Source organism: Phasianus colchicus, chromosome 16, assembly GCF_987193195.1.
Source record: "Phasianus colchicus chromosome 16, bPhaCol1.hap1.1, whole genome shotgun sequence".
Classification (NCBI taxonomy): domain Eukaryota; kingdom Metazoa; phylum Chordata; class Aves; order Galliformes; family Phasianidae; genus Phasianus; species Phasianus colchicus.
The window spans coordinates 7,422,070-7,439,189 of NC_143451.1; the positions used below are offsets into that span (position 1 = coordinate 7,422,070).

A 17,120-nucleotide genomic window follows, 5' to 3' on the forward strand; every position below is an offset into this window, starting at 1 on the left:
GTTAGATCTGAAACCTTGCTAAAATGCTAAGGCTTGTTTTATGATGCCTATCAGATCTACTTGCAATCTGAGCACTTTCCCCATCATCAAAACATCCAATGTTGAGCTTTTCTGAGAAATTGGAAATCTTGATCTTCAGTTCAGAATCTCCAAGGTGAATTACTTGGTGGAAATTGCATTCCTTACTCTGTGAGTCACGTCGCACAAACCCACTGCGGACAACGATTACCAAGCAGCAGATGCTGTAGAACCTATAATGACAAACTAAACCATGTCCTTAAAATGGCATACATGTGACCCTGAATAATTGGTGTAAGCTATTTCTGAACAATATAGAAGTCCTAACTATACAACCAGCAGGCATGCTGCCTTTGGTAGCAAAATCCAGTATTCCTTGTGTTAGTCCCAAATGGGCACACAAACACAAACTTCACAAGTCTTTAGACTTGTCTGTTTTTTACACAGGTGCCTACATGAAAATTCAGAAAAGTTCTTGATACATCAACTTGGCTTAGCAACTGCACTGTTATGAAAACTCAACCTTGAAAGATATGTAGTAAGATAAAACCAGCATAATAGCTTTTTTTTCCCCCCAGTATATTATGAGGTTCCTGATATTTCAATTCAGGTCTATTTTTTGAAAGAATTTTCCATGCAGAAGGACTTTCTGTATGCTGGCCATCTCAATAATAAGGAACTGTTTTAGCATGAAAAGCATATTCACGTTATTGTCTGTTCAAATGGAAAAAGAACAACTCCAACAAATGACTCCTTACTCTTTCATGGAAAAGGTCAGTCTTTATTGTATTGCTTTCAGATCTGTACATAGGAACATGAACTTAATCTGCAAATTACCTTGTGTTAGATAATGAATCCACCTAACAAAATTCAGTCTCTGATCTGTTTCAAAGCTTGCAATTTAAATAAAGTCTCTTACTAGTGCACTTCTTGTCATAATACTGCCCTGAACAGAACCTTGTGGCACTCCTGGATGTGTTCCCCTGAGAAAGCACAGATGTGGAGCTATTGGCTGGTAGAGTTTTCAATGTGTGAATGCAAAACTTGCTTAAGCAGCATGTACAGTGTGTCCATTCAGGTGAAATGGTGTTTATTGAAAAGTTTATCAAATCTGAGTAATATCTTGATTTTCTTTATAAGAGAACATAGCTTATATTATTTGTTCACAGAGTCCATCCCCGAATTACCTATGGAAGCTCAGTACTGTACATGAATCACAGCAGGTAGTGCACACTCGAGGCAATGGTCATGAGGAAAAAGTCACAGCTGACAAGGTCTGATAACAACTCTTCTCGTTGTCCCCTTGTCCTTCTTTTCACCTCTACATTTCAGAGTATAGTTTCTTTCCATAACTTGATCCATTAACCTGGTCATAATCCATTTCAGGTGTTCAATGAATCTGTTTAAAAAAGAACACATAACAAATACATAGTAACCCTCCAGACTGGCACTGAACAGAGAAGTCCCTGTGTATGTTAGATACAGCACCATGCCATCTGTTTCTTTCAAAAGTAAATCAATCAACTGTTTGAGGTACTCAGGTGCTGCACTGACAGCAAAGAACTCCAGGAGGACCTCATAACACTGGGTGGGCAAAAAAGGGCAGGTGACCTTTGATGATGTAGTATAATCCAATTACAGAGCAATAAATGACACCTGCCTATGTGACACTGGCTGGAGCTGACAACTACAGCTAGGCCTCACCACCACCAACTCCCTGACCTCAGTATCTCAGCTGTGACACACAAAAAAGCCAAGAAAACTTTGAACATCATCATGAAGGACACTTCATGAGAAGATGGTGAGTACCATAAAAGCCACTGTGTGCCTGCATCATGAATACTATGAGCACTTCTGGTTTCTGTAGCATGGAAAGTAAGAAGGTAGCAAAGAGTGTAGAGAAGAATTAAAGTGTAAAGGTCTAGGGGAAGGACCAGCTTGCTTCAGGTTTGAGGGGCTGGGAGAAGGAACTGGAAAGCAGGGCTGGGCAGCACCATGCCCTCTAACATCCCTAGTTCTTCCACTGAGGATGTGGAAAGCACAAAGGGAGCACTGCAGATTTTGTCCAAGTTTATGTGTGCTCCCAAATGGCATCACCTGCCACAGCTGGAGCCAGAATGCAGGCAGGGAGGTCCTGGTATGACTTGTCCCCATTGTACTCTTTGCCACTTGCTAGATGCAAAGCCAGGAGTGAGAAGCACTTCTGTGGTCAGTGAGGTTCTTTTCTCAAATGCTTAACACTACAGTACCCTGCTAACAGCAATCACATGCTCAATATCCTGACTCTCAAACCAAGGGGAACAGCAGTTCTAAAAGTTTACAAATGTGCTGGTTATCGGAGCAAACACAGTGGCAGTTCTGAGATATGGTTGTTCTGCTTTGCAGATTGAATCCTCAGCTGACTTAAAAACAGCACAGCAAAACGTGCTGCACTTCCAAAGCATAAAGCTGTCCAACTCACGTTTCAAACGTGGCTGCAGGGCTGCTAAACCAGGACAGTAATTTGTGGAGGCAGATATGATACAATTGACCAGGATAAGCAATCTTGTGTTTCTATTCTGTTCTTCAAATTTTATGTGAACCTAATCCTTAACAGAAAACTAAAAAATAAAATTAAAAAAAATGGAAAATCAAAAGATAATAGATGTTTTTCAGATCTCAGAAGCAGCCATCCAACAGCCTGAACGTACCTGCCAGCATTTAATAGCACAGCTGGTAGAGCACAACTTCAGCATTAGAAGAAGAATCGCAGCCACGGTATTTCTGTTAATTCTATGGGTGAAGTCATTGCTCATGATGGGCTGGACCAAAGGAAATGCAGTGACCCTGCTCTGCATCCAGGCATTGTCTGCCTTGTTTCCCAGCTTTCTAAAAGTATTTCAGATACTGCAGCCTATTTGGGCCGTGCTGTCTGAGCGAGCCTCAGGTCCTTTTTCCTGGCCCTTCAAAGAGAAGCCTTAGGTCAGACACCAGAACTAGAGCATTACACAGCAATACATCATCTGGTGCATGTCATTATTATCCACTGTACCCTTGTCATATATGGGTTCCAGCAGCCTTTGCTTTTTTTTATTATGGTTGGATGGAGCATACAATTCTTACAGAGGAATACAGAACAGAGCATGAGGAGCACAACCCACTTTTTCATGCACTGCAACAAAGAGGAAAATTGCTGTTTAGCAGTTGGGAAACAACACACTTTACAGGACGAGGGGAAGTTCAGCAGTGCATTCCCACAGCAGGTCACAAACCTGATGCTTCTCAGCACCCATCTCCAGAGCAAGATGGAGTTGGTTATTCACGGCAAAAGAAAACCCTGAGCAGTGGGACTCCTACCATGGCTTCCCATTTCCACTGACCCCATTCCACACCAACCCCCCACCAGACCTTGAAAAGGAAGATTTTTAAACCCCTTAATAGCAGATGGTGGAGTTTCTACAGCTACTTATGGAATTCTTGACAGAATGTTCAACCACTTTAAAAAAAAACTCTTTGAGGAAATGCATACTGCTCTACATGAAGAGAATGGTGGTCTGTAAACTGAATGAGTAAATTTGTGTCAGATTTTCCTCAATAGTTTCAGGTGCCTGAAAGAGATATTGATCTTCCTGCATTCAGGTCTCAGCTGCACAACTTTTCCAGAATTCTGTGATTGATTTCAACACTTGCTAGCTCTTTTTAATGAACTCTGATCTCATACCAGGCTTGAAAAGTAGACAGGATATATATTAGAAACACTTCTTGTTCTCAGAGAACATCCCTCAAACTTTTAACCTGTTTTTTCCCAACTTTGTGGCCAGACAAAACACTCAGGCTCTGTAACTGGGAAGAGTAAGACCATCTGAAAATTTCCCTGAAGAAATGGAAAGACTTAGCCATTTCTGTGTTAATTCCTTGGGATGCTCATACTCTGTATAAATTAGCATCATTACGAGGGACAAAAGACAAAAAATTGTACGGGTCAAATATGAATCCTAAATTTCTCTAAACAAATTATTCTTCTATTTTAGGATTGCAAGTTGTCATCTGAAACAAAGTGTTTTGCCCATTCTCAAGAGAAAACAAACAAAAAGAATCAAACTGAATTCAACCTGCCAGGCTGTGGTTAGCAGCACTGAACGGACAGTTCATCATTCAGCCACAATTCCGTCTTCTTTCCATCTAGGACAGAACTCCTGCAAAGAACCACTGGAATACAAGTCTCCTTACAGCAGAGCTACCAGGTGAGTTCAAGCATTCAGCTTCTAATAATTTTAGTAACACCTAAGAGTTCACAACTCTGAAAATTCCAGCTGTTGCTCTTAATGCTGTCATTATTATAACTGATAACAAAATAGACAAATTAGCCATCTCATGGAGTCAATGATTCACCTTTTTCTTTGGCATGGAGATTCCTGCAAATAAGGGAAGAGCATAGTGAAAAATGAGAAGGTTAAAAAAAAGTAAAAGATCACTCTGCCCATTATTTGTACGATTCCAAGTCAGGGAGAGTTCTAATGCATTTATGTGCATCCTGGCATGGCTGTTGGTAACATTCTTCTGATCCACTCCTTTATGAGGCATCTCAGTTTCTGAGATGGAAGAGAAGCACAGCTGAGGTAAGCGCACAAAGCTGCCAATGGCAGACCCAGGCAGGAGCCCAGCATGCTTATTTCCTTCCCCTCTGGACCACGTTGCCTCCTGCAGATGCTGAGCCCTCAGCTCTAATTGGCACTACTTTGATAAGCTGATGAGTACAGCTATTTCTTTGACTGATACAGGATTTAAATGCTGGCAAAGAGCAGAAGTGCTGAGTCACAAGCTTTTGGGTGCTGGATTCTGCTCATCAAAGACATACACTGTAATTCATTTTGGAAAAAAAACCAAAACCATAGGTAACACTTGTACAGTAAAATTATGTAAATCTAATATTTCCTATTTGGTTTCATTATCAATTGCTCATTATCCCTTTGATTAGAGGACTTTGTGATGAGTCACATCTGATTTTAAGGCAATGCAAAGACAACAATCACATCACCTTATTCCAGGGGACTTGAAATATGATGAAGAATCTGGCATACCCAAGGGAAAAGGGTAGGTGCCATGAGTCAGCTCAGTCCTGCTCAGCTCACACAGATGGATTTCTCCATTTGAGTAGGACAGGCCTCTTAGTTGTCTATCTTCAGCCTCTGCCACCAATTATGGTTACAAATTTGAATGTAATTCTGCTCCTAGTGAGTATGTTCAGCTGAGGTTTTCAGTGCAAGAGAGAACACAGCTCTTCTGATCCACGTGCTCTTTTACTTTGAAATAAGCCTTTCCACATTGTGCAGAATGGCCTCTTGGGATTTCCTCCCTTTGTATCCCTGTTCACGCATGCCACTCATCTCCTGCGTGGCAGGCAACACTTCTTAAATGCAAGGAGCACACCTGCAAGGCTTTAACTGAGGCTAATCACTGCTTTTTAGTTGTTCTCAGTAATCGCTGGTGAGTCACATGAAGAGCACTCCTCTTATTCTTAGTGCAAAGAGCGATACTCCTATCACTTCATCCCTGCTGGTAAAGCTGAGATCGCTCTTTCTGCATCTTGTGCTGAATCCTCAGCATGCCAGCTCAAAGTGAGCATTCCTGTGCCCATGGCTTCACACAGGGAGCCGGTGGTGACAAATACCACAGCACTGTGAAGAACTCCATAAGCAGGATCTGAGCACAAATCCCTCCTCACGGTGACGTGCTGAGCCTTGGCCTGGTAGCTGAATAACCAGGTAATTTGCAGCCTGGTTGCTGAACGTATAATTAAATATATAAATAGATGAAGCACAGTAATGGTGTATGCTTTGCTCTCTGGTAGCTGGAGATTTGTGATTTGGTTCTCAGTGGAAACAACAATGTAAGACAACAGCTGCCAAACGACAGGGCTGAGCAGGCCGGTGCTTACCTCTGAGCACGGTGACATCACTGCCATTTCTACATATGGAGCTGACGTTGTCTTACAGTGAGAGTACCAAGTACTTTGAAGAGCTTCTTAACCTACTAATATAAAGGAAAATGTTAAGAAGCCCATTTAGCCCAAGCTGACATTGATCAGAACGGTGCTCACATCCTGTGCTCTATGAAACGATGTGTTCGTGTAGTAGAAAGAATCCCCTGCGTGAACTGATATGGCTGTTATTCTCCTTGGGTCTCCCTGAAAACCAGATGAACTCACTGTAACAAATCCTGGCCAGCAGAAAAGTCCTCCACCATCACCTACTACAAGCATTAAAAAATGTTTATTTTTTGAATCCTTGTACTAGGTGACGTTGGAGTAATAAGATCAGCAGTTTGGGGAAAGGTGTTTCTGAGGAGCAAAGGGTTAGTACTTTCTGCACCAAAGATTTTGCTTAAATTTCCATTAATTACTATGAGTTTCTTCCCTGGAAGACAGGAGATACCGGTCTGTAGGATACTTACAAAGGCTTTTGATTCCTATCCCTGTATTCTAAAGCCATGTGTTGTTTGCCCAACTGAAAAGGACGGAGGACAGCCACAGCAGCAGCACAGTGTGGGCAGTTCAGCTCTGCTACAGATCTGTACCAGCAGAAGGGATTCTAACCCAGTCGCTTGGGATGCACCAAACAGACATGCCAACATACACCAAATTATGTATGCTTTTATCTCTTCTAACTGCAGCGGGATTTGTCCAGCAGCAAGAGATGTGTGTGTCTCCAATACCACACACACACTTCTGTGCTCCCTCGTGCTGTTGTCCAAGCCTTGCTCACCTGTGTTGGTGCTATCCATATTCATCCAACACCACCAATTCCCATTTCATATCTTCTAGGCTATTGACCAAAACCTGACACTATTGCTTTATACGGAACCTTAATGGAAATATTTAGAGTTTCAGTATGAAGGACTGCATTGTAGAGATGTGGTTTTGCTTTTATGGTGTGGTTTTTTTCATGTGGAAGACACTAAAATAGCACCGTGACAGGCAGCACTTGTGCAACGTGTTCACCAAGGTCATCTCTGTGACCTTACAGCACAAACCCCTACCTGCATGTTTTCAAGTGTAACTTGAAAGGCATCCTAACCCGCTTTTCAAACTCACAGGCGATATTTTGCTTAAACATTCTGTTGGCAGATCTGGAAACACTTAAACTGTGAACATTTTTGTTAACATCCATTTGGCACAGAACGTCCTCGCTGGAAATAGTGGTTCTCTCCCCAACTGCAGTTCAGCGTTACAAAACGCTGAGTCTTTACATTTCCAACGCGGTATCTTCACCGACAGCTACAGCGGTAACAAAACGTTTGATCAAACAAACCCTCGCGCTCCGATCGCTGTGACGATCCCGGGCAGAGGCTCACAGCACCTCCGAGCCTCGGGAAGCGCGGCTGCTGACCGCCCGCAGCCCCGATGCCGCGCTGACAGCCGCAGCCGCCCGGAGCGCAGCTCGGCCCTCCCTCGCCCCGCCGCTCCCTCCCCGCCGTTCCGAAGGCTGCGGGTCCCCGGGAGCCGCCGGCTCTGACTTACTTCTGCGGCCCCTCCGCGGCCCGGCCCGGCGGCGGCGCGTTCCGGGGGCGCCGCGAGGGGAGAGGCGGCGCGGGCATCCCGGGGCCGCGCCGGGACGGCGTCACTCCAAGTAGGCGTCGAAGACGTCCAGCTCGCTGTCGGTCTCGTACAGCGCCGAGCCGGGGTCGGAGAGCACCCCCAGGTCCACCAGCGCCTGGTCCATGTCCTCGGGCAGGAAGACGATGCCCACGTTGAGGACGATGTACTCCATCAGGAAGGCGTAGTAGAGGATCAGCACGTTGACGAAGAACAAGCCCACGTAGAACATATAGGGCAGCACCAGCAGCGCGTGGAAGGCCCAGGACTCCAGCGAATCCAGCCGTGCCGACACCGCGGCGGGCATGCAGCCGGGGCGGCGGGCCGCGGCCCCCGGGGCGCAGAGCGGGGACGGAGCCGGAGCGGACCCGCGGGGAGAGGCGGCACCGCCGAGCTGCGGGCGGACCGCGCGGCTCCGGCTGCCGCAGCCCCGCCGCCGGCAGAAGGCGCTCCGCGGAGCCCCGGCCGCCGCAGCGCCGCCGCCTCCCGGCCTCCTCCCGCCCGCAAACTCGGCGGAACGACCCCGCGGGCGCGTTCCCGCATCGGGGCCGAGCACCTGCCCCGCGCGCTGCGCTCCGCTCCGCCCCGCCGCGCCGTTTACCTCCGCGCTCCCCCCGCGCCGCTGCTGGCGGCCAGCGCGGATCGGGCCGGGTTGAGGGGGGGGGAAGGGCGTCCGTCAGCGCCTCCGCAGCGGTGCGCGGGGCTCGGCCGTGCGGGGCTGTCCCGTAGGGCTGTACTATAGGGTTGACCTATAGGGCTGTACTATCGGGCTGTCCCGTGGGGCTGCGGTGCTCTCTGCGGCAGAAGCGAAGGCGCGACTGTAAACTTTTTTTTTCTTTTTCTTTTTTTTTTTTTTTACACGGGTTTGATCTCGGCTCCAGCCCTTCAGCCGCCCGAAGCTGCGCTCCGTTCGGGGTCTGCCCTCTCCCTGCTCCCCGCTCCGCAGCCGCCCGCCTGAGGCGACGCGCGGTGTCGGAGCCCACACGCGCTGCCCCGTTACGAAGGAAGCAGCGCGCACACCTCAGGGCTGTGTCGGCTGGTGCCGCCTTTGCTTGTTTACATTCTTCCCGCCTACGGAGCTCTGAGGGCTGGCTGCGGCCCGCAGCGCGCCCCGTCGTGCCAGGCAAGCAGCCGGCGCTGCGCAGCGCAGTTTCCCCGCAGCCCGGCGCGAAGGAGCGCGCCGCCCGCAGCCGCCGGCCGGAGCGGCGCGGTGCCCGCTGGGAGCTGCAGTCCGCTCCGAGGAGCGATTCCCGGCGTGCCCCGGCCGCGCATGCGCACGGCTGCGGGTGCGCGCCGGTAGCCGTCAGCGCCGTTGAGCTCCGTCCGCGGCCTCCGTCGCCCGTCCCCGCGGGGCCATGAGGCGATAAGACCCCGCCGTGCTCCGCCAGCATGTTCGGCCGCTCCCGGAGCTGGGTGGGCGGCGGGCACGGGAAGGCCGCCCGCAGCATTCACTCCTTGGACCACCTCAAGTGAGCGGGGGCCGTGAGGGGGGCGGCGGGCGGGAGCGGCGCTGCGGCTGTGGGGGCGGCGCGGGGCGGATCGGAGCCGCGCCACAGCGCGCCGTGCCGTGGGGTTGCGCTCCCGCCCTTCGTGGCGGCTCCCCTCGGCTGGGTTCCCTGCGGTACCGCGGTGTTTCGTCCCGGAGTTCGGCCCCGCGTTGGGCCGTGTTTGCTCGCCCCGGGACGGACGCGCTTCCGTGAGGTGGTGCCGCGCTCGTGGCCGTGGCTTTTAATTTGTAACAACGTCACGGGTTCGTCCTGGGAAGTAGAGCGTGAGAGGCGATAAAAACAAGAAATACCGCGTTCCTTCGGGCCGGGGCTGCGGGGGGACGCGGCGCTGCGCTGCCCGCCGTGCTGCTGGAGGCACAGCTGGGTATCGCGGCTCCGCGTCGCAGCATCTCCTCCGAGCGCTCCGCTGGTGGAGCTGGGTTAATGAGGTCCCCTGTGACGGCCTCTCTTTCTGCTGAGCAGCAAAGGATGAGCGTGGCGAGAAGCGTTTTCTAAGTGAAGTTGCTGTCAATACGCAGCTCACTGAGAAACGTAAAGCTGGTGGTTTTCGGTGGTTGGTCTGATTGTAAGAGAGCTTGAATGGGGTCTGATAGCATTAATCAGGGTGCACTCAGACAAGATTTGGGTCACGCAGTTGCTGTATCAAGTGGTTTATGGCTTCTGGTCCTTACTTAAACTATAGAAACGTTTTAAAGCAGCAAGACTGAACTGCAGTGTGTGACAGGAAGATCAAGTCCATAAAACAAACTGGAGTGCAGTGAGTGAGGCAGCAGTACTGCAGGAAGTGATCCGGGAGGGTCAGGCTGAGCCTGTAGTGTGCGGCATTGCAGGCAAGAGCCACACACAGATACAGACATAGCAGTGTTCTCATTACAAGGGGTGGTCCTTGGGTGCTACTCAGTGCTTGGGGAGCTGTAAGTCTGTCTGGGTTTGGTATTATGCTTGCAGACAGAGCAAGGATGCTGATGCGTGTCAAAATTCAAAGAAACTGAGTTCAAGTTTAGAAGGAAAAGGCTGGTGAGAAGAATGTTTGAGGCAAGAAAAACATGATCTCTTGTTTCTTTATAGTCACGGAGGGTAGAGCAAGTGATATCCGGCTGCGTTTGCAGCAAAGAAGAATTGGGTTGCGCTTGTTATGTTTGACTTCTTATCTGAAAGCTGAAGTACGTGCTTCCCTGCTAAAACACCAGATTGGGTTGGGTTTGTTGTGTGTGTAAGGGACCTGTCAGTCAGCCCTGGTGAGCTCACCGTGAGCTGCATTCCTACCTTTTCAACTCCAGCAGAATCCTTGTATTCCTCGTCAATGAGCTGTGCAGAACTCACTGACCTTGCTGTTAAAAATTAGCTCAGTGTATAGGAAGAATGTTATGGTAAGTTATGAGAGCAGAATTAACCAGGGCTGTCCCTTAGGGAATACTTCTTCTTTTAAATGTTCATAAAGTTGGAGTTCTACCTAAGTTGTAAACAATATGCCTGTTTAGTGAGAGAGTTACTGCTTTTCATCAGCAGGTGTTGGATCTGGAACTTCTGTTTCTACTAGTTTGAATACAGTCTGAGATTTGCTTGAGCAGATTGGCTAAAGGCACGTTGGGGTTGTTTGCATGTCAGTTTCCTTGCTAAGTGGCAGTAGTGGTGAAACAAGATTGAGAGAGGCTGTGAGATTGTGCTGTGCGCTGTCAGTGCTTCTGGTGGATTTTTTGGGGCCCTTGGCACTTCCATGCTCTTTGGCTAGCAATGGCCTGGCTGTCAGGGATATAAGAGGAGGAAGCCTTAGCACGCTGCACGCTGGTAGTGGCTGCTTGTGTGAGTGGCCTGAAAAGGCCATTGCTTCCCTTGCTCTGAGCTCTGAAAACTGGGCTGGAATCTGCTCCTTAGGGCTGTGTTTCTGAAAAGTTTGATTGAACGTGCCCTGTGCTTTCCAGCTTTGGTGGAAGGCCTCAGAACTTGAGCATGATATCTTTGTTTCTAAATGCAAAGAACATTTTCTACCTGTTGTCTTTTGTTAACCTCCAGTGTGTTTCCCCTTGTTGCTGCTATTGCTTGGTATTTTCATTGTTCCCTTATAACATAAGGATTTGTTTGCCATTAGAGCTGCATGCTGAGCATTTCTCCTGGCTTGGTCACATGCCCTGCCTGTAGCACTGTGCCTGGAGGCTTCCTTCACAGCTGATTCATTTCCTGAAGTATTGTCCATGCTATAGGTTGTTTCCTCTGTGTGAACAATAAATCATCACGTACCTCTGGGCAGCATGAAGAAGCAAATATAGTTAAATCTATTGGTGTTTTTTTTTTCAATTTCTGAGCACCTGAGTTCTTTAAACTCTTATGTGTTAATGTATTTTTTAAGTAATAAACAGAAAAGCTATTAAAACTTTCTATATGTGTGAGTTACTGTAGTGTGCTATTGCCCTGAATGTGGTCTGTAAACAGAAGAGCATTCAGAATCTTACCTGTTTTGCTAAGCTGCTGGCAAAACACTTCATCCCTCTGATGCCATCGTCAGTGGTGCTGTGACAATTCCTGGTGGGTTTTTGCTTCATCTCCAGTCCCCAGAAGAGCGGAGGTTCCTCTGAGGGTTTAGCATTTCAGAGCACAGACTTGGCTCATCTAAAATCACTGTGTAAAGATTGACTTTAAGTATTTCTGAGAAAGAAAATCTGCTTCTGTTCAATACCTTTATTGTCACGGTGTGGGAAATTGCACGTCCAGCGGGAGGAACAGGCTTGTTTGCACTTCCTCTCTTCATTCCAAGAAATGGATAACAGAGTAGTTTGGAAGTGAGGGCTGTGTTGTATCTCTGTGTTCCGGTGTGTTAGCAAACCAAAGGGTCTGTGATGACATTATGGCAAGTAAATTAATTTGGCATAGTGTATTCCTGGCGATCAAACCGGTCTGGCTTCTTCAGAATGCTATGCATTCCATTTCCAATGGAGGTTGATTAATGGCACGTAAATCTTACCATTGCTTATGCTGACCACAGCTCTGCAGCTGGATGGAACTTCATTCCCAAATTTGCAATAATGTGACTCATTGCTGAGAAATATCATCACAGTTATGAGCATTTGACTTCAAGTAAGCAGCCTGAAGTAGCTGTAGCATCATTACTTTCAGAATCACGCTGTCAGGCTTAAACTCTCCCATCTTCACTGCGTCCCATCCCACTGTCAGTGTCCACAGAAGGAACCTTAAACTGTGATCCATTCGTTAACTGCAGAGGATTTATAGGCATTCATTGCTGTTCTGTTCTGGAGCAGCATGCAACCCAGAGTTATTGCTGCAGGAGATGTTTGAGTCAACCTTGAATGGTTTCAACCTGAGCAGTTTCCACTCCTGCATTCAGAAAACAAATATTGATTTATGAGAGGAAAAATATGCCTGTGATCTGTACTTAGTAATTGATGCTCTTGCAGCTTTAAGGTGATGTGGAATTTCTCTAATTAGTTTACATTGTTCTTATATGATGTGTGTGTGTCAAACTCTTATGTTCTTCTTTTTTCATTATTATTATTGTATAAATGCATTTAAAAAACAACAGAGGGAGAAAGGAAGTACTTCTTGTGCTTTTGTTTACCTCTTCTTTGTACAATAAAAGGAAGAGATCTTCTGTGTATGTTATTTTGAAGAAGAAAAACAGACTTGCTTGACCACACAAAATTCAGAAACATAACACAAGCTTTTCAAACTTCATGTAGTTTTCTGTCACCTGTTGTAATCTGTACTTTTATCCGTAGACTTCACTAGATAGCCTTCAAACCTTGCCCCATAAGATAATAAAGCTGTAATTTGCCACCTTTCTGTCCAGTATTTCTATGCTTGAGTGGGCAGAGACTTGATTAAACATGGCCTGGATGAATGAATAGTGTTTGACAGTGCAGTCAAACTAGCTGCAGTCTGTAAAGTGTCACTGCTGCCAATAGAAGGGCTACTTTCTAATGAACCTTTTTCCAAAATTACTTCCCAGCACCTGTTGTTGCACGCTTACCTGCTGCTTCTGTTTGCTGGTTTTTGCCCTTTGCACCCTCAACTTTAAAGTGCTTTCTAGGAAATTCCCTGAGTTGCTGTGAGAAGCACCGAGGGACAAATACTGCATAGTTTTCCTTCCTGTGTTAGCATATGCACGAGCATTTCTAACTCACTTGGCTGATTGGGGGTTATTCTGCTTGTCTCATTCTGTTTAACAGTTATTTTCACTCTGCTTCAGAATTAAAAGGAAATTTGAGTGTTTTATAATTGTACAGTGATGAGAAACACTGCTTGTACATATGTATCTATGTTAAGCTAGGGGCCAGAGACAGCCGTGGTGCCTGTAGTAGTGGTGGGCAGTGTGTTAATTGTACTGTTCTTCTTTTAGGTACATGTATCATGTCTTGACTAAAAACACAACAGTGACAGACCACAACCGCAATCTCCTGGTGGAGACTATCCGTTCTATAACAGAGATCCTTATATGGGGGGACCAGAATGACAGCTCGGTGTTCGAGTAAGTACTTGCAGGCAGCTTTAGCTCTGGCTATGGGGAATGATGAGTTACAGATTCCTGGTTTTCAAAGATAAACTTTTCCAAGACAGTTTACTACTGGTCATGAAAATACCCTGTCTTGTAGTACAGAGCTAAGCAGGATCACATTCTTGTGTTATGAAACAGAATTTGCTCCTGTTAATGAGAACTCCAACTTTAGAGCTCCTTTTACACACTGACTCACATCTTTTGACATAGGTACAAAAATCAAACCTAGTAGTGTTCAGATTTATTCTGTTAAAATGTAATGATGTTCATTTGTTCATCGTAGTTTCTATGGTACTCCTAATGGATATCTCATTTTAGCTATGATACATAACACATATTAGATAATATTTTAATCCTTGTAAAATAGTGTGGTAGTAAAAATAACTTGAAAAGGGGTGTTGATTCTTCCTATCTGTATTGTAGCTTCATGAAATTTCTCCCTGCCTTCTCTACTGGAGGGAATTTTAATTTTCTCCTGCTTTTAATGCAAATAAAAGCATAACAAGAAACTAATCAACAGAAAAATAAGAACTGTAGATACGTATTTGTGATGTCCTGCTAGGAAAGAGACCATAATTTTCCTGTTAAATTACCTTTTTGCTCCTTGTCTGCTGAGTATTTGTTTATAGCTTACATTTCTTGCTTCCTGTTTGGTTACACACTTAATGTGGTATTAAAGATAGGCAGTTGAAAATAGTGATTTGAGGCTGATACCAGAAACTGTGGTTTAATGAATGCAAATGAAAAACCAAGGGCAGGAAAACAAAATATAAAACACCAAAAAACTAGTGATCAGAAGTCAAATCCACAGTGTTGAAGACGAGGTGGATTAGCTTAATAGGGGTACATGAGTATTAAACAAAACAGGCTTTGTTTAGAAGCTTTCCCCTTCAAAACTGTGATTGGAACTTAGGGAAGTTATCTGACAAGTTGGTTGTTTTACTGCATAATTTGACTGTTAAAGTGTTCTAGGTTTTAAGAGTTTTGAAGATAAAGCTTTGCAAGATATTTTTACAGAAATACAGATCATTCTGTTTGTCCAATTTGCAATTATTTCTGATGATAGTAAAATCATCTTCTTGTTAAATACAGCAAGTGACTTTATGGTACCTCTTTATTTTAGCTTCTTCTTGGAGAAGAATATGTTTGTTTTCTTCTTGAACATCTTGCGCCAGAAGTCCGGCCGTTACGTGTGTGTGCAGCTGCTGCAGACTCTGAACATCCTTTTTGAGAACATCAGTCATGAAACATCGCTGTGTAAGGGCACTTTTTGGAACTGTTCAGGATTAAATGATCAAAATCTGATTTAATACACTTCAATACAGTTTAGTCCTGGTGCCCCTTCAGAGCAGTCTCTATGAATTCCTAATATTCCTTTTAGTTAAACACTATTGAAAATGTTGTAATTTGACTCTAACTTGCTTTTTAATCTAAACTTTCATTAATAGAGTGGTTGTTTGGTACTACTGAAGCATTTTATATGTTTAAAGGTGTTCTTTAAGTCAGCAGATTAGTCATGGTCTGAAATGTTTGCATCGATGTTGCAGATTATGCAGCAGAACTCTGTCATCTAATTTGTACTGGAACTGTTCTCCCATCACTGGGACTGGCATTCAGCCCACTGTGTTTACTTCGATGTTTTCAGAAACAAAAAGGAGAATTAATTATCGGTTAAAAGTGTTCTATGACTAGCAAGAGGAGGAAGTCATATGAAGGCCTTTGAAAGTATATAATTTTGGGGGGGGGAAGAATTCTGTGTGTGTGTTGTTACAAGTGTTATTTAGTACTAAACTAAGAAGGGATGGTCTCTTCTCAGTTAACTGATGCAGGGGAACAGTAAATCACTGTTTGTGCATGCAGCCATCACTTGGGTTGTTTAGTTGTTACCTTGAAGCAGAGGATAGCTTGTTGCTAGCTGGTGTGTTAAATGCAGTTACTTACATATTGATTTCTTTTGATTAATCTCTGTAATGTCTCTTATTTTTCAGACTACTTGCTATCTAATAACTATGTGAATTCTATTATTGTCCATAAGTTTGACTTTTCTGATGAGGAGATCATGGCGTATTATATATCATTTTTGAAAACTCTTTCCCTGAAACTCAACAATCATACTGTGCATTTCTTTTACAATGAGGTAAGTAAGAAAAGGAATTGCTATATGACGATGAGAGGACTTTAATTTAAAAAAATAATAATAATAATAACTGAAGGCAGTTTGGCACATTTTCTGTTTAGTCTTCTGTCTAAGCTTGTCCAACTTGCTTAGAATCATCCCTGATCATAGAAAAATCGTGTTCTCATTAAATATAGCAAGTGACTTTGACACCTCTTTATTTTATTATTCTCCAATTTTCTTGGAGAATACATTTGTTTTCTTGAACATCTTGTGTCAGAAGTCTAAACTTGTCTAATGAATTATTTGTTCTGAATTTATTTTAGTCTCAAAGATTGAGAATTAAATTGTGAGGATCTCAGCAGAAGCATGATAGTAGAGAAGATTCCTAAGATCTGTAAGATAGTGTCAAACTGGACTGCTTGAGCAGTTCTGAAGTCTGCTTCATTGAGAATTCAACTTGTTTGTGCCTTGTTTTCTGTTCCTCCACTTGATTTTAAGAAGCTTAGTCAAGGTCTGATAAAAGCTGATTGATCAGAGGCTGAAGGTGAAATAAGCTTATCCTTGCTCTATGCCAGTTTTTGCCAGAAGAGGGCGTTAAAGCTCTGAAAGTGTGCAGAGCTAACATGGAAACCTATTGATGTTCAAAGCAGTTGGCTCTGTAGCTCTGAGTTACAATCAATTGTGCATTGTAAAATAATTTCAGTTACTTAAGTTGAGAGTAGAAGTATTTTAGTAATGCACGGAAAGTGTTCTTCATACAGAATTCCAACAGATATATTGTCCATATATTATTTTGGTTAATTTATTATGCTTTCTTTTCTCTTGCTGCAGCACACGAATGACTTTGCTTTGTACACAGAAGCCATTAAATTTTTTAACCACCCAGAAAGCATGGTCAGGATTGCTGTTAGGACTATAACTTTAAATGTCTACAAAGGTATGTTTTCTATATCTAAAGAAAGGGCATGTGTAAGGGGTTTTGTTTATTTTGTGGGATTTGAAACTTTAGCATGTTGATGTGCTTCAGGTACACATCTTGATTTTTATGAAACAGTGCTAAACCTGTAGTGTGTACTTGTAAATTGCACTATCTCACATGTGAAACTGATTTAAAAAACACAGTGAAAGAGTACCAAGCTTACATGAGGAAATTTAGTTTATCTTCCAGTACAGACTGCGGTATGGATAAATTTAAAAACAAAAGAAAATTGAGAATATATGTTGCTTTTTAAAATTTATTTATGAACTTGAGTTTTATAGTGACCTTACTGGTGGTATCACTTCTTTTCAAAGTGCATTAGAATATGACTGTAGAATTCCTTTACACTGCAGCCACTCCAGTGTGAAGAAACAGACCTAGATCATTTCTAAAGGTGCCCAGTGAAAGCCAGGATG

General features: G+C 44.7%; 2 protein-coding genes across 17 annotated transcripts in view; one reads left to right on the forward strand and one right to left on the reverse strand.

The window, feature by feature from the left end:
* Nucleotides 1-778: 778 nt before the first annotated feature.
* On the reverse strand, nucleotides 779-8,011 carry DEXI (Dexi homolog). Of its 3 annotated transcripts, none has more exons than XM_090151387.1 (3): nucleotides 7,517-8,011; nucleotides 5,936-6,030; nucleotides 779-1,417 (listed from the first exon to the last, which is right to left on the reverse strand). In XM_090151387.1, the coding sequence occupies exon 1, from the start codon at nucleotides 7,896-7,898 to the stop codon at nucleotides 7,617-7,619; it is 282 nt and encodes a 93-aa protein (XP_090007513.1). In that variant the 5' UTR covers nucleotides 7,899-8,011; the 3' UTR covers nucleotides 779-1,417; nucleotides 5,936-6,030; nucleotides 7,517-7,616. The 3 variants fall into 3 exon arrangements, with proteins under 3 accessions (XP_090007513.1, XP_090007512.1, XP_031462787.1); XM_090151386.1 differs by having other exon boundaries at nucleotides 5,936-6,027; nucleotides 7,517-7,997; XM_031606927.2 differs by lacking the exon at nucleotides 5,936-6,030 and having other exon boundaries at nucleotides 7,517-7,997.
* Nucleotides 8,012-8,843: 832 nt separating this feature from the next.
* Nucleotides 8,844-17,120, forward strand: part of CLEC16A (C-type lectin domain containing 16A) — a 134,738-nt gene continuing 126,461 nt past the window's right edge. For 9 of the 14 annotated variants that reach the window (XR_016471579.1, XR_016471581.1, XR_016471582.1 and 6 more), the window contains exons 1-5: nucleotides 8,846-9,060; nucleotides 13,451-13,579; nucleotides 14,730-14,863; nucleotides 15,595-15,743; nucleotides 16,557-16,662. Coding sequence is in view for 4 of the 14 variants with exons in the window: in XM_031606713.2 (XP_031462573.1) it covers nucleotides 8,981-9,060; nucleotides 13,451-13,579; nucleotides 14,730-14,863; nucleotides 15,595-15,743; nucleotides 16,557-16,662 (598 nt within the window). In the remaining 10 variants the exon portion in view is untranslated. Of the gene's footprint in view, nucleotides 9,061-13,450; nucleotides 13,580-14,729; nucleotides 14,864-15,594; nucleotides 15,744-16,556; nucleotides 16,663-17,120 lie in introns of all 14 variants that reach the window. The other 5 variants (XR_016471589.1, XM_031606715.2, XM_031606714.2 and 2 more) reach the window with 2 other exon arrangements.

Excerpts from the sequence above, each read along its gene's own strand:
- DEXI (XM_090151387.1), bottom strand. The coding sequence starts at position 7,898 with ATGCCCGCCGCGGTGTCGGCACGGCTGGATTCGCTGGAGTCCTGGGCC.